The sequence below is a fragment of the Mercurialis annua genome, linkage group LG5 (genome assembly GCF_937616625.2).
Source record: "Mercurialis annua linkage group LG5, ddMerAnnu1.2, whole genome shotgun sequence".
NCBI lineage: Eukaryota > Viridiplantae > Streptophyta > Magnoliopsida > Malpighiales > Euphorbiaceae > Mercurialis > Mercurialis annua.
The window spans coordinates 44,670,570-44,688,908 of record NC_065574.1 but is presented as its reverse complement, the minus strand read 5'-3'; the positions used below and the strand labels follow the sequence as shown (position 1 = coordinate 44,688,908).

The following is an 18,339-nucleotide window of genomic DNA, read 5'->3' as shown; positions in this document are numbered from 1 at the left end:
AGGGTTCTACTATCAAGTCATATACTTGATGACCTTAGAAAGAATTAACCATTCAAGTATTTTAATCATTAATATAAAATGATAAAAACTGCCAATCAATAAATAACAAAATGATAAAGTCAAAACATGGTCAAACATGATTGACCTAGTGCATATCACTAACACATGAGTCCATTTCCGAACTCGTAACTTTCAAGTTACCTATGGAGGTCTTTGGGCTTAGAGGGTGTTAGCAAAAAGCCAACTCGTAGTAATCCCGTAAGTACGGAGTCGATCCCACGAAAACTAGAGGTTTAAAGTGAGCGAAATTGGCTTTGAATTTCAATTCGGAAAGCAACAAAAGCAACGGTTCGGTAATTAAGAGCTAAAGAGATTAAAGTAAAATTATTAACCAATTACGCAATTCAACAAAAACAACTAATTAATAACGGTTTAAAATCAATGAAAGGAAACGTCAAGGGATTGGCAATCGCTCCTAGGGTATGCATTCATGGTTGGTCAATTTGGAAGTATTTCAAGGGCCGAGTTAAGTCTAATGCGCCATTCCCGCTCTCTCGAGTCTCAAATAACAACAAAACTGCTACCTAATCACCTAATCAAAACCAAGCTCACTCTCGTGTTACAAGGCACAACTAAACAATCAACTAGCAATTAATCAATCAACTCTAAGGCCACCTAGGTTCAAACCCACTCTTGTGGTGCTCTAAAACCTAGATTTTCAATCCTATTAGTCAATCTAATCAACCACCTCTCAATGCATTAATCACACTCCAAACATGATTAGGGTAGCTAATCCTAAGCAAGCAATAAGCAATAGGATTGGAACATGAGTAAACAACACTAGAAACCAACCAATCATACAACCCTAAGCTATCATACCAACCCCCCAATAAGGGGCTTAGCCACACATGGCTAAGTTCTCAATAAAAGTAATAAGCAAATAACTAAACATTAGAAAGTAGAGAAAAGTTACCTTAAGTGAAATGGAAGAACAAGAAATTATATAAGATAATGAAGATTCAACACTAAATAAACTTGCATTACTAAAGAGATCTTGTTCAATCAATTTAAAAGCTTCAACCTCACCAACAATGGTGGAAAAGATGGAGCACACACCTCTAAAATGATCCTTACTCTATTCTAAGAAAAGTAACATTCAAAAGGAATAAAAGCTGAGTATTAATTGCATAACCTAAAATAGAGATAAAATTGTATTTATAGTCTTTACAATTGAGGAAATAACGACAACCTAGTACAAATTGTGTCTAGCCAAATAGGGAAGTGGGCCTTAAGCCTTTGATCTGTTGAAAGAAGCTGAAATCCTTCCTTTTGTGCATATCTCGAATCGAGACACCTAAGTTGAGAGTGTGTCCCGGTCCGAGACATTAAATTATGGGCATTCTGCCCATCGTTTCCTTGTGTCTCGGACCGAGACACCTATGTAGAGGGGGGTGTCTCAGTCCGAGACAAGGCAAAATGCCTTGTTTCCTTGATCGCTTCGCCTCTCGGCTTCCCTCGCTTCTCGCTTTTGTCGATTCTTGCCATATTTGACACTAGAATGCTCCGCTATGCTCTCAACACCTGAAAATGCTCACACATGCAATAAGGTATAGAAAACGCTTATAAAACATGGTGAAATAAAGTTAAAGCATGCGGAAAAACAACTTATACATAGGAGTATTTTACTCCTATCAACCCTCCTCACACAAAACCTTACTTGTCCTCAAGCAAGAGATGAATCTTACTCGGGGACGCATGCTAGCTAATAACCTCATTCCCGTATATACATCAAACGCAAACGTTCCAACTAATGAATAACCGAATGAATGCTTCCCAACCTAACAACTAATGATTGATTCAAACAAGTGAGCAATGCAATATTAATGACATAAATTGATAGCATCAAGACTACAATCACGATAGCATACTTATCAACCCTTTTTTTATGCTACATTCTTGCCATCTTATGCGGGACGTGTGAACAAATCAGATTCAAGCTACGTTGGGCACAACATGGCATAAATGGTTTACTTCAAGCAATGGCGTATACCTCACTAGGTTTCACTCGCTCAAGATGTCAAAGGTGTACAAAAAACACATGCAAAGTCACCATAGGCTTGCTCAAAGTCCGAACTCCACTACTTAGTTCGGTTTCTGACAATTATCAAATGGACTTGTTAGGGTTGTAACGGGGCTAAGGGTTAGGGGTAGGTAAAAAGATAGATTTTGGCTAAAAACTTGACTTGAATAACATAATCACTTTTTAACTTGGTCTAGCTTGAAAGTTTACAAACAAGTGAACTTTTTTAACAAATGAGAACTTTTTTTTTCATGCCTTTGTTTATTCTTTCTTTATTTTTTTTTTCTCTTTTTTTTCTCTTTTTCTTTTGTTTTGTTTTTCTAAGGCATTTCTTCTTTGTAAGTTTTCGTTCACAATTCCGACTAATTCATCAAGCTAGAGTTTCCATCTATTTATATGTGAGTTAATCAAGTCAAATTTGGGATTTTTAAGAGGTAAAGTTTGAAAAGGTTGATTTGTGTGAAAATTGAGGTTTAAAACAAAAAAAATTGGTTAAGGCTCAAATTGTGTCGTCTTAGGATAAAGGGGTAGGCTTTTTGAGTGGTTTGAAAAAGTGTGTAATCCTAATTACCATTATCACCTAATTGCCAAAAACTCAATAATGCAATCTTGCTCGGACATAGGAGCAAGTTCTAGGACTAAAGCATGCAAAACACAACAAAAATATAGGCTCGACAATTCAGAAAATTAGGTGTGTTTTTACCAATGCTAGAACTAGAACACTTATGCCAAGTATGCCTAATTTCCCTAGGATTCAACAATTTTACTACATACACGTCATGTTTCCGCATCAAGCTAGTTGGTCATGCATTTAGGGTCGATTATTGCTATCAAGTGACTTCACCCTAATCCAATCAACTTATGCCATAAAAATTGGCATTTCACTAAGCAAGCATCACTAACAATTGTTAAAACGAGAAACACCATTAAATCATTCATTAACCGGAACATGACATTTGATATAATACAATTACTCGATCAACTTAACTAGCATAGTCAAAGTACTAAGCTAAGGGTTATGCTTCAAAGGTTTGACCAAAATTCTCAAAAGTAAAACATCAAACAAACACACAAACTAAAAGCAATAAAAACATCAAAAACACAAAAACACAAAATCCTACGCAACTACATTCAATTTTTCAACTCTCCTCACACATTTCGATGCAATGTCCTCAATGCTAAAAAATTAGACATATAAAAGCTGAATAGGAGTTGAGTTTAGAAAATCAAATCTTTTGTGTTCAATCGAACACCGGCGGTTCGGGAGATGGTGTTAGCGATAGATAGCGAGACCTCCCTTGGGCATTGAAGTAATCCCTTAGCTTTTTATCTTGTCGCCATTGGCGTGCCCGGATATACTTCCACATTGCCCTTTGTTCCTTCATGAATTGGCGTTGCTCCGCCTCAACTCACTTCCACCAGCAAAAACATTTGGAGCCGGAGGCTCCCATTTCACTTCTCGGGGACATCTCCTCCTCCGGCACTAGTTCTGGCCGCTTCCTTTCCTTTCCTCCTAATCGGCTCTTTCGGCCTCGTAGGGGCCGACTCCTCTCTAGGCGATCTTTGCATCCCCCTCGGAATTGGTTGACCCGAATGCCCGACTTTCCAATTGCCCGCTTTGTACTTGCCAACCACCTTGTCCTTTCTCACATATGCTCCCGCTCTCAAATGATCAATGTCAATCACACGCGAAGGCAAAATCACATACTTGCTTGCATCAAAATCCGGGTCCTTCCTTGCCAATTGTAGAATAAACCACCCAAACCCAATCTTCTTTGCTACATCGGGAATCTCTTGCATCATTCGAATAAACCGATATCCCACATCGACTTGCACATCCGGATTATCGGGATACGTGATAGCCTTCAATATAAGCAAATCTCTTTAGCTACCTTGCTATACTCGTTGCGCCCGCAGTATGTGAGTGCATACCATTTAAGCACCACTATTGTTCCGATATCCCGTAATTCATTCAATTTAGTCGTGTGGACATCAAAATAAGCTTTTCCCGATGCTTCATTCCATGCCACATTATCATCAAATTCATCGGACCCCGACATATACTTGATTCTGTGATCCCACATTGAGAACTCCTCCCTCAGTTCGGCCAAGGAATACTCCCGCTCCTTGCCAGCCAATCGGAATGTCATTACGGTGTGATCGGTAGGTGACTTAGCCAAAGTAGTGAAAAACTCATAGGTGAGCGCCTCACAATAATCATGCGATGAAGTCACCATTTTATCTAATTGCAACCACCCTATGAGTTGCTCCACATCCTCAAAGATACCCAACTTCCTCATTGAAGCCCAATCAATAACAAAGGGTGGGGCTATACCTCTATCCGCAAGTTTTTCGTACCTCTCGCCTTCCGCTACCGAGTGTATTTGGAATGGAGCCTTGAAACGCCGGGTCAAAGCGGCCGGAGTGTTAACCCCACAAACTCTAGAACCGGAGGCGGTTGTCTTGCGGGATTGACGGATAGCCCGGAGTGGTTGCTCATCTTATTCTTGTTCAATAGGCGGGTTATATGCTTAACCGGTGGCCTTTGATGATCTTGATGCTCGAGACATGGAGATTAGCAAAAAGGGTGTTCTAAAGTGGTGTCAGTTTTAATTTTTGACAGGAATATGGTGGTAGTTAAGGCCTATGAAATTTTGGCTAGAGGAAAGAGAGTGGAGCTTTTGGCTATGGAGTTTTGCTTAATAAGGAAAAGAAAGTGGGGAAGATGAAGTGTTGGAGGTCTTCTTATGGTAAAAATTCAAATGAAAGAGGGGAAGGGTTAAGATCTTGCCATGTCATTGACCCTTGTGGTGTGTTTCTCTATTTGAAAGGCCACAATTTAGCCACATCATTAATCTAAGTGTTTAAAGAAGGAGCCAATAGGAACATTTCAAATTCCTCCTTCATTAAGGAGTGTCTCGGATCGAAACACTCATATGAAAATGGGTGTCTCGATCCGGGACGTTACAATCTGCTTGGCAGATTGTAACTTCTCGATCCGAGACACCATTTTCAACAAGGTGTCTCGGATCGAGACACCCTATAACGAGGGGGACTTGATTTTTCCTCTTCTTCCACGCGTTCCAAACTCCTATAGTAAATATGGCAGTTTTGAGTCCTAAGATAGTTTTTTGGAGATCCGGACGTAGAATCCAGCTTTGATCGCTGTTGCAGCAGTTCATTCTTTGAGAATTGGAGCGTAATAGCTCAGTTTGATTGACGAAAAGTGGCTGGAAATTGTGTGTTTAGGGGTTGGAATATCCAGCCACGGGTGTGAAACTTAGGGTTTGTGTGTTTTTTTATTAATCATACGTGCCACCCTTTTTTAGGGGGTTTTAAGTGATATTTATAGAGATAAACTAGGGTTAAACTTAGGGTTAGGCGTTTAGGCTAGGTTAGAACTGTGTTTTTAATTAATTACATGTAATTTTTGTATTGATTATTGTGTGTCATGAAAAATGTGCGAAAATGATTCAGTGGTCACTAAAAGTGTCAAAAAGGGCCTTCAGTGCCACTAAGGTTAGTTTTTGGGCAATTTAGTATGTCAAACCTACAAATTGGCTCATAAACTTCTAAGGCATTGTAATTAGTCAAATTTTATAGACTTGTATCATAATTCCTTTGGATTTTTATGGGTTATTTTGCGACAACTACGCTTTAATCCTTCAAATTTGTCGTTGCGTGTCGATCTAGTCTACTTGAATTCTAACAGGCGGATCACTAGCTCGTCACTTGGACAGATGTCTTTGAAAATCATCATCAGACGCTTCTTCAGTCATTTATCACTTTTTTACCTGTTCGGAAAAGATGTGTATACAATTGATTTTTTTGACATATTTTCTTGAAAATGATATGAAATAGTAAAGTATTAGGTTTTTTTAAATTATTATTTTGAAAATGATTTTTTTTGATATTTTATGCTATTTTGAGGGGTGAATTGACCCTTTGTTCTATATTTTGTTACAAATTTTGCAGTTACTTTCTCTTTAAACCCTAATATATCAAAATTCTAACTACCAAAACCCCCGTTTAGAGAAAAATCAGAAGAAGAAATTGGCAATGGATGCAAAGAACAGGAAGAAGATGAACAAGGAACAAGAAGAAGAAAAAGTAAAAGAAACCAAAAAGAACAAAAATTCCGAATTATTTGCATCTTGTTCTTTCTCCAGTCTCGGTCTCCACCCCGCTCTCTGCGACCAGCTTCAAGGTCTCTCTACTTATCCATTATTTTATATTTATACATACAATTTTTAATTACGGAATCATTTGGTTAATTAATTAATTATTGTAAGCAGAGAAAATGAGCTTTGAAGCTCCAACGATTGTGCAAGCTCAAGCTATTCCTGTTATTCTCTCTGGCCGTCATGTGTATCCTTCAATTTTCATTTAGCTTCTGGGTATTCACTTAAACTGTTTTTTGTTAGTTTTTAGCTTCTGGGTATTCACTTTAATTGTTTTTTGTTGCATAAAAATGCTATCTTTATTGTTTATGTAGCATATACACTTCATTCGATCGACGTGTCCGTTTCATAAATGTTTCCGACACTTGAAAGTTTGGAAACGGAACTTCATTTTTTACATAGGAAACTCTAAAATAATGCCGTTTATCCTTTATTGCAAAGCCCAAGTACATAGAATTTGTTCATTCTGTTACTTGTTTAAGTTATGTTGTTTTTGGCTTCTGGATTTTTTTAATTTTTCTTTTGTACCATTAAAATACTTGCTTTTGTTTATTTTTTAAAACTAAACTTAACCGGTTGTATAGACTTGTTAATGCTGCTACTGGCACTGGCAAAACTATTGCTTATTTAGCCCCAATTATCCAGCACTTGCAGAGTTATAGTCCTAAAATCGAGCGCGCTCATGGAACTTTTGGTATGTTGCTTCTTCTGAGTTTGTGCTAATGGGTTTAATCTATATTGAGTGTGAACTTTATTTTGACTCCTTGCCCTTTATGTAAAAGGGATTAACTTTGATCTGTTTTTCTTTTTTTTATCATTATAATGTTGTAAATCTAGTTCATATGCTAGTGACTATCTCATGATATGCTTAATTGATTACATGGTGATAGCGCTGGTCCTTGTACCTACGCGTGAGTTGTGCTTACAGGTTTATGAGATTTTGCAAAAATTGTTGCACCGTTTTATTTGGATTGTTCCGGGGTATGTCATGGGTGGCGAAAGTAGGGCAAAGGAGAAAGCTAGGTTGCGGAAAGGTAGGAATTCTTTATATTTTTTTGTCTTTGGATATTTATCTCCCATGTTTGTCATTTTGGAAACTATTTAATGCATTTCCATAAGCCATAAGCAAAGCATAATACTTCGGTTGTTGCTGTCTTAATCACTTAAAAATTGATGTTTACTAGAGAAAATTAAATGGTCAAATTCTTGAGCTTTGTGTTACGTGTTCTCAAGTTTAATTACCAATACCTTATTCGTGAAATTTAGTGGTAAAGATTATGTATGCATGGTGCAGTTTGTTTCAATTGATATTTTTGTTATTTATGAACATTGCTTTTAAAGATGATGATGATGGTTCATTAACTTAAATCCAACAATTGGTCTTTAATTAAACTCCATTGTATTTTTATTGAATCTTGGGGGTAATAGTTGTCACTTACTAGAAGTATAAATATCTTTTTTTATATTGATTGGTGTAATGAATGTTGCGCTCGTGTCAGGTATATCTATTCTTGTTGCAACTCCTGGGCGCCTTTTAGATCACTTAAGAAAAACAGCATCCTTTGTGCACACAAATATGCGATGGATAATCTTTGATGAAGCAGATAGGTATGGTTTACAATATGAAGTCGAGTTGCTACCTTTAGCAAAATGTATATTGTTCATGTTATTGTCGAGTCTTATAGAGCATTTTTGCAGAATTTTGGAATTGGGATTTGGGAAGGAAATAGAGGATATACTGGATCTTTTGGGCTCTAGGCTAACTGGGACTGCTCACAAGGGAAATCAAGAGCCATGCTATCAAAGGCAAAATCTGCTATTATCAGCTACATTAAATGAAAAAGTAAATCATCTTGCTAAAATTAGTTTGGAAAATCCTGTCATGATTGGTCTTGATGACAAGAAGATGCAACCTGATCTTGAACATACTGAAGCTGTAGAAACTGACATGGATGATGAACTAGAACATCCCACGAAAATAATCAAGTCTTCAACTGGAGATTTTAAAGTTCCAGCTCAGTTGGTTCAGAAATATGTGAAAGGTACAGAAAGTTTGATCAACCTTTGTAATTGGTATAGTGATGGAATTGGAGCCGTTAATATTTTTCTTTTTGCAGTTCCCTGTGGTTCACGGCTGGCAATGCTGCTTTCATTTCTAAAACATCTTTATGATAAACAAGCTTCTCAAAAGGTTAAGCTACTTAGCCGTTTACTAATTCAGTTAGTCCTTGCTTTACTTTTGGCATCTACGTAGAGATTTGAGTAGGAATTTCCACAAATTGGTATATGTTTCATCTGCAGTAATTATCGCCATTGCTTTTGTCCCCTTATACTATGACTAAGGCATATCCACGAGTTGATCTGAAGCCCTCAGTGTAGATGATCTTAATTCAAAAAATTTATAGTGCTTATAAGTAGAATCTAATGTGAAGCTATCCTAGCTTATATAGATTAAACGTCGAAAGGACCATCAGTTGAAGTTTGGGTATACTTATTGCCGTATGCGTTATATAGTGAGTAAATTTTCCTGGCATTTTAATTGCACCTTTTTTATCTCAAGTGTCAGTTGTCATTATTTTGAATTGCTCATTGTTAATCTGTGACTGGCTTGCTTGGAATTATGGAATCTTTTCTCTTGCCTCATGCACTGTTTACATTGTTAATTTTTTGAATTATCTTAGGACAGCTTTGTCTGACATCTTTACTCACTTGCTCAATTTACAGATCGTGGTGTTCTTTTCAACATGTGACGCAGTAGATTTTCATTTTTCTTTGTTGAGTGAGTTCCGCTTCTCATCCAGTTTACAATCAGACACTGAGGCTGCAGAGAAGTTTTTGAGATGCAAAACTTTTAGGCTACATGGAAATATGAAACAGGAAGATCGTAGAAACACGTTCCAAGCCTTCAAAAGTGAGAAAGTGGCTCTTCTGTTATCGACAGATGTTGCTGCTAGAGGCTTGGATTTTCCTCAAGTTAGGTTCATCATTCAGTATGATTCTCCAGGAGAAGCTACTGAATATGTTCACAGGTTTTTGTGGAATTCTTTCTACTGTATTTTTTGCATGTTTTATTTCTTTAGATGATTGTATATGAACTCGTTTAAGTTTGTTTTTTGTATTGTTTAAGACTGCTGATTGAGTTGACTTATGTTCATGATGTAGGGTCGGTAGGACTGCTCGGTTGGGTGAGATGGGAGATTCTTTGCTATTTCTACAACCAGTCGAAGTCGATTATATAAAGGACCTGGAGAAACATGGCGTATCACTGACGGAGTATCCCGTCCTTAAAATGTTGGACAGCTTGTCTTTGAGTGGGCAGATGCACCGGCACAAGAAGTTTGTTTATTTGGACTCTCATCCTTGGGTGCTAACTCTGCAGAAAGCTCTTGAATCTTTTATTGCAGCACAAGTATGATTCTGAACTTTCCATATTGGTTTTGTTTAGTTTTGGAACTTAATTTTGTACCCTATTTCAGGGGTTTGCTTTTGATTATGCCTCATATATGTTCACACTAGCCTCTGTGATACAGATTTCAATTAGGCATCTATGATCGTCCAATATATATGCTTTCATGAATTTTTTTGTTTCAAATGTTTCTATTCTATATGTTTGGAAGTAAAACAGCCAGTCTCAACCTATATAAAGAGCCCAGCACTTCGACCAAGTTAGCTAGACACTTGTTAAGTAACTAATTCACTCAAAAGTTGAAGCTTCCGGGTGATGCTCAAACAATAGTATTATCTCTAACATATCCCCGCATGCAAATGCTTATTGAGCTTGAAGCGTGTGACACGCATAAGCCCATGTTTCCTTGTGAATTTAAGTAATCAAGTTGGGATTTTCAATGGTTGAACTCTTGATCTTTCAATCCTAGAGGCTTTGATACCGTATTAAATAACTCAATTCACCCAAAAGCTTAATTTTTATATAAGGCTACAAGAATGGTATAATCTCTAACAAAACTGCTGAAATTTGCTTCCAAAACTTTCTTCTTATGTGCATCCCATTAATATGCTGCTTTCTTTTTTGGTCTTTCCACAGCTTAAGATGAATAAATTGGCCCAGAAGGCGTATCTCTCTTGGCTACGAGCATACACAGCCCATCGTGGAGATCTGAAAAGAATTTTTACAGTACAGAAACTTCACTTGGGGCACGTTGCCAAAAGCTTTGGCTTGAAACAACAGCCCTCTGTGGTTGTAAAAACATTTCAAAATGAATCAAAGAAGAGGAAGAGAGATGAGAAGCAAAAGGGCCTGTCCAAATCGAGGAAGCTCACTCGTAAAACATAAATCATTTTCTTCGCGAGAGCTACAAAAAATCCACCCTAGCTTTCATCTCCCGATGTCAGGGTCGACCCAACAGAGTGGTTTTGCTGCTGTTTATAGCAAAACTGTTCCAGTTCCAACACTCAACCTTACTATATACTATATTTAATGGACGAGCCGTTTCATCACATTAGGCGTCAACTGGGAAACTAATTTTTGTGTGGCACTTCTATAGACGGATGCTGCTCTGTGTTGCAATTTACAGGCACCCTAAATGGAGTAGTTGAAGATGGCAATTGTTCAGCATTTTGTTTAGTTAATTTGCAATGAACAATCGTATATCTTATGCTTATAGGCTATTGATAATTATTTTTGAATCAAAATCATAAGAGAATGATAAATGTCATGAATTTATTCTTGTACTCAGGTAACTGTAATTTAATACCTGCTGATTATGTATTACAGGATCCTACTGAATTCTTCAAATTTCACATACATGCGATATTGATTTGTCCAAGCAAACACACGATTCTTGGATTTACTGGACTGACTTCTGTTTTAAGGCAATGGTAGATCAAATTTTACCTTAAAATTGTTGAATTAAGTCAAATAATCAAATAGAAACGATAAATTTGCTTAATGTTATGATATATGTATTGTTAAAGCCTCAGCCAAAAGTTCAATATTATTTGATATGGTATCAGAGTGCCTATGACCGAAAGTCTAGAGTTCAATACTTGGTAACTGTAAAAGAATTAATTTGAACACAAGGTAAGTGCGTATGTGTGTTTGTTTGTTCACGCTTCAAGTCTAGCGAGCGCTTCAAGTCTAGGGAGCATGGCGCGTAAGAAATAACAAATTAATTTGAACATAAGATGAGATGGGTTTATGTACACTAGCTGAGATGAGTCTGTGTTATGTTCTTATTTGTTCACGATGTGTGCTTGTTTGTTCACACTTCAAGCCCAATGAGCATTGATGCATGCGAGGACATGTAAAGATATTTCTATTGTGAAATTCTCACCTAAAAGCTTGAGCTTTCGAGTGGAATGATTATTTGACAGTTAGATTTGACACTAATAATTTTGGTCTTTTAATCGGTTCGGTTTTGGACTTAACGAAATTCTGCCAAAGTTTTTGAGCAAACCAAACTGACTTGTTTGATTTGAATTTTTTACATCCTTGTATATCTTATTTGGTTCAATCTCCATTCATTACGATTCCGTTCAAACTGAATGCACATTGGGGCTAAGGTTCTAAACAGCTCTATCTACTTCAGTCACTAACTTGTAGCAACATGATCATCCTGAAAGATGATCTATTAATCAACAGATCTTGTAGATACCTAGATAAGCAATATACAGCAAAATCCTACAAGGTGCAAATTTTCAGCTCTAGCAAAAAAATGTGCACTCTATTTCATTCATTATTCAAAGTTACAATGGTAGAATGAGCAACCAAAATTTTCTATGGTAGTATCATCTCCTCTTCTGAAAAATATTCTACACTCTTCTGCAGTATCAGTATACTTCCGAGTCTGCAATGCTTTTAGATATCTGATCCTCTATAAATCAATGTGGTTGTTCTTAAACAATGTTAAGGTTACAATGATGCATCGGCATTGGGAAGAAACCGTTCACGGCCATTCGTATCCAAGAAACCCAAATACGATGATCTTCTTTTGTTTCTGTATCTTTTTCCTTTCGCTCCCTTACTTTTACGACCGACAAACATCATTAGCATTACTACAATAAATCCAACTCCAGATAGTGCCCATAACATAATAACCCAGATTCTCAAAGAACCAACGAGTCCATCTTTCGTTTTCTGCAAAGATGTTTCCTCAGAATCTTTGGTAGGCACGTTGCTTCTAACAACATTACTTTCTTCAATCTTGTCAGATTTTATTGAACTTACAGCTTCATTCGATGCAAAGGAATTTGAGTTCGATAAAGACCCAGGATCCGGGCAGTTTCTCCTCTTATGATGCAGGAGCAGTGCATCATTCAGTTTTTCTGCACACTCTATGCTAAGTAGGTCCCGCTGTAGGGTGTCGTTATCAGTGTGATCAAGTGTTAAAGGATCAGGCGGGTCCGGGAACTTCGCCCAACACTTATTGATCATATCAGTATCTCTCCATTTTGCCTTGTCAAAGCTCCAGTTTCCAACTTTAAATTCTAACCCATAGTGGAAAACTTTGTAGTTAGTGCCAGGCTCAGGAATATATCCAGGGTATATCAAGATTTCCGTGCTTATAATGTGTCGCAGTTGCAGCTGCATGCACAGATAATAAGTCAATAACAACAGACAACAGGATCAGATATAGAAGAGATAATTCTCAGATGCTCATACGCCTTCAGCATGAAATGAACAACATTCCCTATAGAAACTCGATATGCAAGTTCCTTGACGGAGATAGAAACTTTTCTCCACAATTCAATTGCTTGATTTTCCTATAAAACAAGGTTACATAAACTAGGCAAGGAAGCAATTCACAGGACAATGGCATACCTCAGCTGCACCAAAAGAGTAACCGTACATCTCACTAATCCAGCCAGAATTATATATGTCTCCGGTGAAATTTCTAGCATAATGAGCTTTGTCTGCACGGACCTCCTCAGTTTTATGCAACCATAGCATTGCAAATTTTCGAAGATCTTCTATATGCATAATGATAACACCCCCAACCTTGTCGCAAGCTTCAGGGTGGCGTGTATGGAGTTTTGCAAGCTCATTATCACAGCCAATAAGATAACTGACACGAACATAATATAGAATTGTTAGTCTCAAACATGGTTTTTTCTCCAAACTAAAGGGAGAATGTGGACAATAGCACCTATATATTGTATGAATTGTGTTTGTGTGTATGTGAGAGAGAGTGAAAGAGGTGCAGCTACGGCCATAATCAAAATAAACAGATGTGCAGTTATACTCAAAGTGAACATATAAGCCGTTCTCTTACTCGTAAGGAGTTGAAACTGGACGGCCACGTGCTGCTTTGAACTTCCATGGTGTGATTGGGCCTCTCATGATCATGTCAGCATCAAGAATAACAATAAACTCAGCATCAATTTCTGCATGATTAAGCCAGTGAAGAACAGCGGCTGGTTTATTAATGGCCGGATACCTGACATGGAATGAAAACAAGAATATACATTTATATTTCATGAAAATTCTCTTTTGATCATTTGGTACCAAGTGCCGCAGAAAAATGCCACGCAAACTTGAACCGAAGGACTAGTTTGACATTTCAGGACAGCCACTTCAAGAGAAAATGCTAAACATAAGACATTCAAGATCTTCCCTGCTAAAAACCTGCTGACCTGACATTTTTTTTGTTTCAAATTTGTTTGGCTGAGAATCATCCCTATCTAAATGTCAAGATTAATTTTAAATATTGTTTTTGGAAGTTCATTACCGATTCTTCCCGGTTAGAACAAGATCCTAAGATGTTTCCCCCGCAAAATCATAGTTTGTTTAATGCAACATTTAACATTACAATTTAACTTCAGGATAGGGAACCTGGGTACAATATTATCACAAGAACCAAAATAATGCAAATGCTCAAATTTACTTCAAATATATGCCGAAATTAACTTCCAATGACCATTCAATGATGACAATAGATATCCACAGAAATAAATTTAAAGATACTACTAACTACTTACCAATCACCAGTTAATGGATGCCGGCTCATAGAAGGGACATAATGGGTGGGAGCCAGATCATGACCTTTATACTGCTTTAAGTCTTCATCTGTACAACTGAGAAGCCTTGTGATATTTCCAGGTTGTCCACTTAAGTGGAAACTATGTACAAGGCCTACAGTCTGCCAATCAAAATATGGGATGCATTCTGTAGAAAATATGGTATGGATTTTTGGATATGGTTTGTGAGTGTCATCGGGGTTTTGCTGCTCCTTTTTAGTCTCAGTTTTTATACTTTCAGACACAAGTTGTGGCCGAGTTAATTCAGCAAAAGTTTTGCTCTTTAAGAAACTCAAATATTTCGTCCATTTTGGCTTAGAGCATCCATTTGCAGCATGCTGTAATAAGAGACCTTCATTCAAAGAGTTTATACACTCTAAGCTTAAAAATAAACCCCGCCTTATATTAAGATCAGATTCCATCGACTTTACCTGCAAAATAAAATATGTAAGTTTCAACAACTCTGAATTCAATATCAGCCACACAACACAAAAACTTTACAAAATATTCAATATTGGGCATAATCTAACTTAGATTACTTGATATATTAAAGGTTTGCACATGGTACACTATCAAGTCACAGCATTCCGGAAAGATTGCTTTGGCAGAATGAGGCTGATTTATTGGAAACAGTGGAAGGCAAAATCATATGCTTCAGAAATACTAAATTCACGAATTATTGCATTTGATAAAGGTTTGAGGTGTCTATATCTTTAACTATAAGTGGCATACCTCTCTAGGGTAAGGAGGCTCAGGAAAAAGCCTTCCACAGTCATAAACAATATCATCTTCATGGTGATTTAATTTAGAGAAAGACCAATTCCCCACACTAAATGGCAAACCATAGTGAAGTAGAATAGGCTGAACACCAGGTCGTGGAGTATAGCCTGGGTAGATCATCAAGTCATCACTAATCTTGTGCCGAAGTCCAACCTGAAAATGCAAACACAGCCCCAGAATACATATAAGAAAAGAAATTTAAAGAGTTGGCATAAAAGAAAATTAAGAAATCATAATTTCAGTTTGGACTGGAAATCAACTTACCTCTGCTGCACCAAATGAGTAACCATACATCTCACTTATCCATCCCTGTCCATAGATGTCGCCAGTTAAATTGGTTGTCCAGTGAGCTTTATCAGCACGTACCTCTTCGGTCTTTGCAAGCCACATTGGTGCTAGTGCTCGAAGATCATCAATATGCATGGCCAAAAGTCCACCAACCTTGTCACACTTTTCAGGGTGCTTCGTATGCAATTGAGCCAACATATTGTCACACCCAACCAAGTACCTGAACAGAAATTAATCACATCAAGAAACTTGCTTAGTGCTAATTACTTAAGCAATCTATGAAGGAAGAGGCTTGTATCAATATAAAAGACATGATTGGCGAAAAACAATACCCGTAATATGCTGCAACAGGCCTGCCTTTCTCTGCACCAAGTTCCCAAGGTATAATCGGACCTCGAATGATCATGTCTGCATCTAGAATCACAACCCAATCTACATTTTCTGCATCTTTACTATGCTTTAGCCAGTGGAGAACTCCAGCAGGTTTGTTGATTGCAGGGTACCTAGAGATAATCAAACCTAGCACCGTTTATTTTTGTTTTCTCCAGTGAGAGAAAATTTCAGACTTTTCAGAGTTCTTGTTACGCGTTAGATAATTAATGAAACTCAGTAACAAGCTAGTAAGAAGCTGTGAATAGTTTTCTGGTAACTCGGCAAACATTCGCTGAAAACCAATCAAATAGAGATAGAACAATATGCAAATGAAATTGTAAAGGATAGATAATCAAGGAAAAACATAATATAAATATCACAATGCCACAGAGATAGATCCAGATTTCAAAATGACACAAAGAACAGAATTACAGATTGCGAAAGCTCAGAAAAAACTGAGAAGCTTTACTCTTTATCATGAATAAGTAAGAATTATGTAGCAGTGGAACAACCCCATCTCCATTCATCATAAGATAAGCTAACTAACACATAACCTTGGCATCTCAAATTGAAATGGTATAGCAGTCTAAATTTGTTCGAATTTCTCATATTAGCCCCAAGATTAGCATTTCATGAGAAAAACAGTGGTAGCTAATAGCTGGACCAACTCCTATAGCCAACAACAAAGACAGCTCTAATCTATATCACAGATAATATACATTGAATTTCTTTTACCTTAAATCAGCTCCAAGTTTGAAAGCAAAATGTAGAATTAAATATCAACACAATAAAAAAAACAGCCTTAAAGACAAAGAGAACACAATGATATATCAAACCTAGGTAGCACGGGCACTACATTCAATCAACGTGTCCCGTTTTATAAACATTTCGGACACTTAAAGTTTCGGACATTCGGACACTTTAACATTTCGGACACGAAACTTCATTTTTTTCATAGAAAACTTGAAACTAACACCATTTCGCTATATCCGAATGTCCCGTTTTCCCGTGTCGGGTAGGATCAAACTTTAAACTTATATACAGCTCAAACATAGTAGAACAAAGAAAAAAGAAAGAAACAAACTTTACCAATCCCCAGTCTTAGGATGTCTACTCATGGAAGGAACTTCCATAGTAGGAGCCAAATGCATCCCTTTATACTTCCTCTTCTCCTCATCCGTACAGCTCAACAGTCTGGTAATGGGTCCTCGTTGCTTAGCCTTCTTAAAGCTATGCATGAGCCCAACCGTTTGCCAATCAAAGTAATTCTGACATTCAACTGAAAACAGTGTGTGAATCCTGTACGGTGCCTCCTGATCGGTCTTTGAACACCATCCCCCATCAATCCAAAGCAATAACAGATGCACCAAGATCAAAACTTTAGCCATGGAACACCAATTCAAGGGCTGATTTGAACTGGGTTTGTGTGAAAGATCCAAAATTTCATTGGTAATTTTGAAAGTCAATGATTGAAAGATTTAAAAATAAATAAATAAATGAAGAGTTGGTAAGTGGTGAGCCGGAAATGGTTGAACTGAGTAGTGTGTAGTAAATTAGTGATGATGGAGAAATGTTATTAAAGAATGATTATTGATAGATTTAGTATGTAATTAACAGTAATAATGAGTATTAAAGAAATAGTCAACTGTTTAATTTTTTTTTTAATGTTTGATCTGTTATTATTATGTGAATAATTAATATTGAGATATGAATCTGGAGTTTTTATAGGTCTTTCTTCTAGCCGCCATGGGTACTCACTACTAAACAGAGATAACTGAAGCGACATCGTTTGGATGTTGTTTTCTAATTAGTTTAGATAGTGTTTAATAAAACTGAAAATTTTGTGGTGTTCTAATGAAAAATTTTAAGAATTTGAAAGGTGAATATATTTGTTATTGAAAATTTCACCCTCGATTCCAGTTCAGAAAACAAGCTTCTACGCTTTAATCATTCAAAAACGCTCTACTGCTCATAGATCTTTTTTTTAGAATCAACATTGCATTAATCAAAGAACCAAATCGGTTACAAGTTCATTGACCGAAAAAGGAACATTTCCGTCAAAATGCAATCTCTACTAAAGAAAATACCCCACTTCTCTAAAGCGTGAGCACTTGGTTACAAATGCGGTTTGCATAAATAAATCTCACATCCCGACCTTCACAATCCACTAGACAATCATCTACCACCAGTTGCTTGTAATCAGCAGCCATGCAAGGGTTACGTAGCCTATTAGCCACGTTAACAACATCCATCTCGCAAATTACTCTTCTGAAGTTCAAATCCCACGCAAGAGAGAGGCCAAAATTTATAGCCTTTGCCTAAGCTATTTCAGCAACTGTGCAGCCATACAGGAACGACACACCACTTCTTATCACCTTCCCCGATGAGTCTCTACACACCGTACTTAGCACCGATAATCCTTTCTCAGTCGAGACAACCGCGTCTGAGATGATCTTTAGGTACAGTTCGGGCAGCGGAGACCATCTTCTATCTCCAGCATCACTTAATACAACCCTTGCTTCACTGTAACCATCACTCGTGTCCAACATAGAAGGAATGCAGCTGAATAACACCGGCGTAGGCATTCGCTTGTTATTGAAGACGATATTATTCTGATCCTTCCGAATCACCCAAAGCGACATAACAAAAAACTTGGCATCCTCA

The 18,339-nt window shown here is 37.2% G+C and overlaps 2 protein-coding genes across 3 annotated transcripts; one reads left to right on the top strand and one right to left on the bottom strand.

Annotated features, from left to right (window-relative positions):
• The first annotated feature begins 6,033 nt into the window (after positions 1–6,033).
• Positions 6,034–11,069, top strand: LOC126683291 (DEAD-box ATP-dependent RNA helicase 17). 2 transcript variants are annotated; one of them, XM_050379139.2, is made up of 10 exons: positions 6,034–6,287; positions 6,376–6,448; positions 6,846–6,955; positions 7,152–7,295; positions 7,761–7,869; positions 7,960–8,303; positions 8,379–8,452; positions 8,986–9,290; positions 9,424–9,670; positions 10,304–11,069. In XM_050379139.2, the coding sequence occupies exons 1-10, from the start codon at positions 6,140–6,142 to the stop codon at positions 10,550–10,552; spliced, it is 1,803 nt and encodes a 600-aa protein (XP_050235096.1). In that variant the 5' UTR covers positions 6,034–6,139; the 3' UTR covers positions 10,553–11,069. The 2 variants fall into 2 exon arrangements, with proteins under 2 accessions (XP_050235096.1, XP_050235097.1); XM_050379140.2 differs by lacking the exon at positions 6,034–6,287 and having other exon boundaries at positions 7,190–7,295.
• Positions 11,070–11,923: 854 nt separating this feature from the next.
• Positions 11,924–17,344, bottom strand: LOC126682144 (peptidyl serine alpha-galactosyltransferase). Its single transcript, XM_050377723.2, has 8 exons — positions 16,765–17,344; positions 15,636–15,806; positions 15,280–15,523; positions 14,968–15,168; positions 14,197–14,666; positions 13,491–13,655; positions 13,040–13,283; positions 11,924–12,802 (listed from the first exon to the last, which is right to left on the bottom strand). Exons 1-8 carry the CDS (start codon positions 17,061–17,063, stop codon positions 12,131–12,133), a joined length of 2,466 nt encoding a protein of 821 aa, XP_050233680.1. The 5' UTR covers positions 17,064–17,344; the 3' UTR covers positions 11,924–12,130.
• Between the last annotated feature and the right edge of the window lie 995 nt (positions 17,345–18,339).